General features: G+C 33.3%; 1 protein-coding gene across 1 annotated transcript in view; it reads left to right on the plus strand.

Annotated features, from left to right (window-relative positions):
• The window catches only part of C2CD6 (C2 calcium dependent domain containing 6), a 222,050-nt gene that overhangs the window by 106,719 nt on the left and 112,252 nt on the right, over window positions 1–3,079 (plus strand). The window contains 1 exon segment of the mRNA XM_023510397.1: window positions 687–765. Coding sequence (XP_023366165.1) covers window positions 687–765 — 79 coding nt within the window.

Here is a 3,079-nt window from a genome sequence, read left to right on the forward strand (position 1 = left end):
AAAAAAAAAAAAAAAAAAGAAAGAGCAATGATCACTTTACCTTATACTTCTTGAAATTTTCTATACACATCATTTTTTAAGACATAAACCAAAATGTATTTCAGTTAGAAACTAAAAGGTATCCTGAAGTTACAATATTATGTAACTTGCCTTGTAATATTTATCATTCATATATTTATCATTTAAATACTCACATCAACTCCTAGCCAGGGTATACTGTTCCTTAAAAGAGTGCTTTTCTTATTGCTTTTCCCAACAAATCCATCTCCTTGTCTTCTGTCATTTTGGGGGAGAAAACTATATTGTACATATGTATTAAAAGAAAAATGGGGGCTGGCCACTGTGGCTCACATCTGTAATCCTAGCATCTGGGAGGTCTAAGTGGGAGGATCACTTGAAATCAGGAGTTTGAGACCAGCCTAAACAAAGCAAGACCCCATCTCTGCTAAAAATAGAAAAATTATCCAGGTATGGTCACATACACCTGTAGCCACAGGTACTTGGGAGGCTGAGGCGGGAGCATTGCTTGAGCTCAGGAGTTTGAGGTGGCTGTGTGCTGGGTGCTAGCTACCCTAGTCTGGGCAATAGAGTATTCTCTCTCTGGAAAAAAAAAAAGAAGAAGAAGAAGAAAAGAAAAATGTTGACTCTTTAAACATTTTTCTCAATATATTTTTTCTTTCTTCTAGAAAACTAATGAAAATGAGGTACCTGAAAGCACAAATAATGATAACTCTAAAGAGAAGCTTAAAAATATTGATATATTAGGTAAGAAACTAATTTTTTTCTGTCTATCATTAAGATTAAAACTAAGGTGGTTATATCACAAAAAGAAAATAATTTCTTTTAAATGGATTTCATTTTTGTTAGAGAATAAATACTCATTTCAGCATAGTGTATGGTATTTTTTACTTTAGAGCACTTCCAAAGAAAAGACTTAGGCCCTGGTATAAGTTTTTATTTAAAAAATTTTAATAGTCCTTTACTTAAAAGAACAGGAAAAACATTAAATCTTAGCTATGATCTGTGAAAATGCATTTTTGTTAAACATTGTAAACTGTAGAGGTATTGGTCTCTTTCATATAGAGGAATGTCAGTATGGATATATGCGGGTGAGAGAGACAGAGACAGGGAAAAGAGAAGAAATTAAATTAGCATTAAATTTGAAAATATACCACAAATTGTCATTAAGACATTTAATTAATGGATTGTTCATGCAGTCTTTTAAAAAATATTCACTAATTTTTAAATTTCATTTTATTTTCCTGTTTTGAAGCAATTGCCATTTAAAAAATATTTTTTTTAATTTCATTGTTTTATTATTATTTCAGATTAATATGAGGATACAAATGATTAGTTTACATTGTTTGCATTTGTTAGGTGGAATCCAATTTGTAGTTAAGTACTGCATCCAGGGAGTGTGCTGTTTAAACTTACATTATACCAATTAAGAGAGCTTCCTGATGGCCCTCCCTTCACTCTTCTTTTCCCTTCCCTCCCCCCACTTGAATTTAATTGTTTTTCTCTTGTGTGGGCATGTAATTGTTCATCTACTAATTTCCTATTAGTGTTTAGTACGTTGGATGCTTGTTTTTCCATTCTTCTGATACTTTACTAAGGAGAATGTTCTTCAGCTCCATCCAGTTGCCAGTGAGCACGGTAGCTCACATCTGTAATCCTACCTTTTTGAACACAAAAGATGTGAAATCTCAATCTTTGTTTATGGCCGAATGAGTATTCCACAGGATATATATCTCACAGTTTATTTATCCATTAGTGAGTTGATGGACACTGGGTTGTTTCCACATCTTAGCAATTGTGAATTGAGTTGCAACAAACATTTGAGGGCAAATGTCCTTATGATAAAATGATTTTTTTTCTTCTGGATAGATAACTAGTAATGGGAATGTGGGATTAAATGGAAGGTCTACTTTTATGTCTTTGAGGATGCTCATACTTTTTTCTATAGAGACTATAGTAGTTTGCAGTCCCACCAACAGTATAAAAGCGTTCCCTTCTGTCCACATCCATGCCAAAATCTACAGCTTTGAAATTTTGTGATGTGGGCTATTCTCACTGAGGTTACGAGATATCTCAAGGTGGTTTTGTATAGTGGTGAAGTCAAGGACTTTTAGTGTACTCATCACCCAAATAGAGTACATTGTATCAGATAGGTAATTTTTGATCCCTCATCACCCCACTCACCCTCCTTAGTCTTAGTCTTCAAAATCTATTATATCATCCTGTATGACCATGCATATCCATCTTTCAACTTCCACTTGTGAGACTGTACGGTGTTTGTTTTTCTATTCCTGAGATACTTCACTTAGGATAGTGGCTTGCAGTTTCATCCTAGTTGCTGCAGAAAACATTATTCCATGTTTTTTTATGACTGAGTAGTATTCCATAGTTGTGTATGTGTGTGTGTATGTGTGTGTGTGTTTTTATAGTTTCTTTATACATCGATTGGTTGATGGGCATTTAGGTAGATTCCATATCTTTGCAGTTGTGAATTGTTCTGCAATAAACATACCAGTGCATGTGTCTTTTTTATTTAATGACTTCATTTCTTTGGGGTAGATATCCAGTAATGGTATTGCTATACCAAATGGGTTTACTTTTAGTTTATTAAAGAATCTCCATACTGTTTTCTATAAATGTTATACTAATTTGGATTCCCATCAGTAGTGTATAAGCATTCCTTCTTATGTCTATACCAGAATCTATTGTTTTTTAACTTTTCAGTAATGAGCATTCTGATAGGATTAAGATGGCAGCACATTGTGGTTTTAATTTGCATTTTCTTGATCACTAGTGACATAGAACTTTTTATCATATGTATGTTAGCCATTTGTGTTTTTTTTTTATTAAGTCAAATACACATAGATCATGAATACATTCATGCATATGTGGGGTACAATGTGCTGATTTAGATTTTTTTTTATACAATCTGACATGGTTACATTAAACTAATGAACATAGCTTTCACCTCATTTACTTGATTATTGTGCCAAAACATCTATGTTCTACACTTCACAGATTTGACTTGTAACCTTGTCATATGCTCCATAGGTGTGGTCCC

The sequence above is a fragment of the Otolemur garnettii genome, unplaced genomic scaffold (assembly GCF_000181295.1).
Source record: "Otolemur garnettii isolate 467f Iridium unplaced genomic scaffold, OtoGar3 scaffold00013, whole genome shotgun sequence".
Taxonomy (NCBI): domain Eukaryota; kingdom Metazoa; phylum Chordata; class Mammalia; order Primates; family Galagidae; genus Otolemur; species Otolemur garnettii.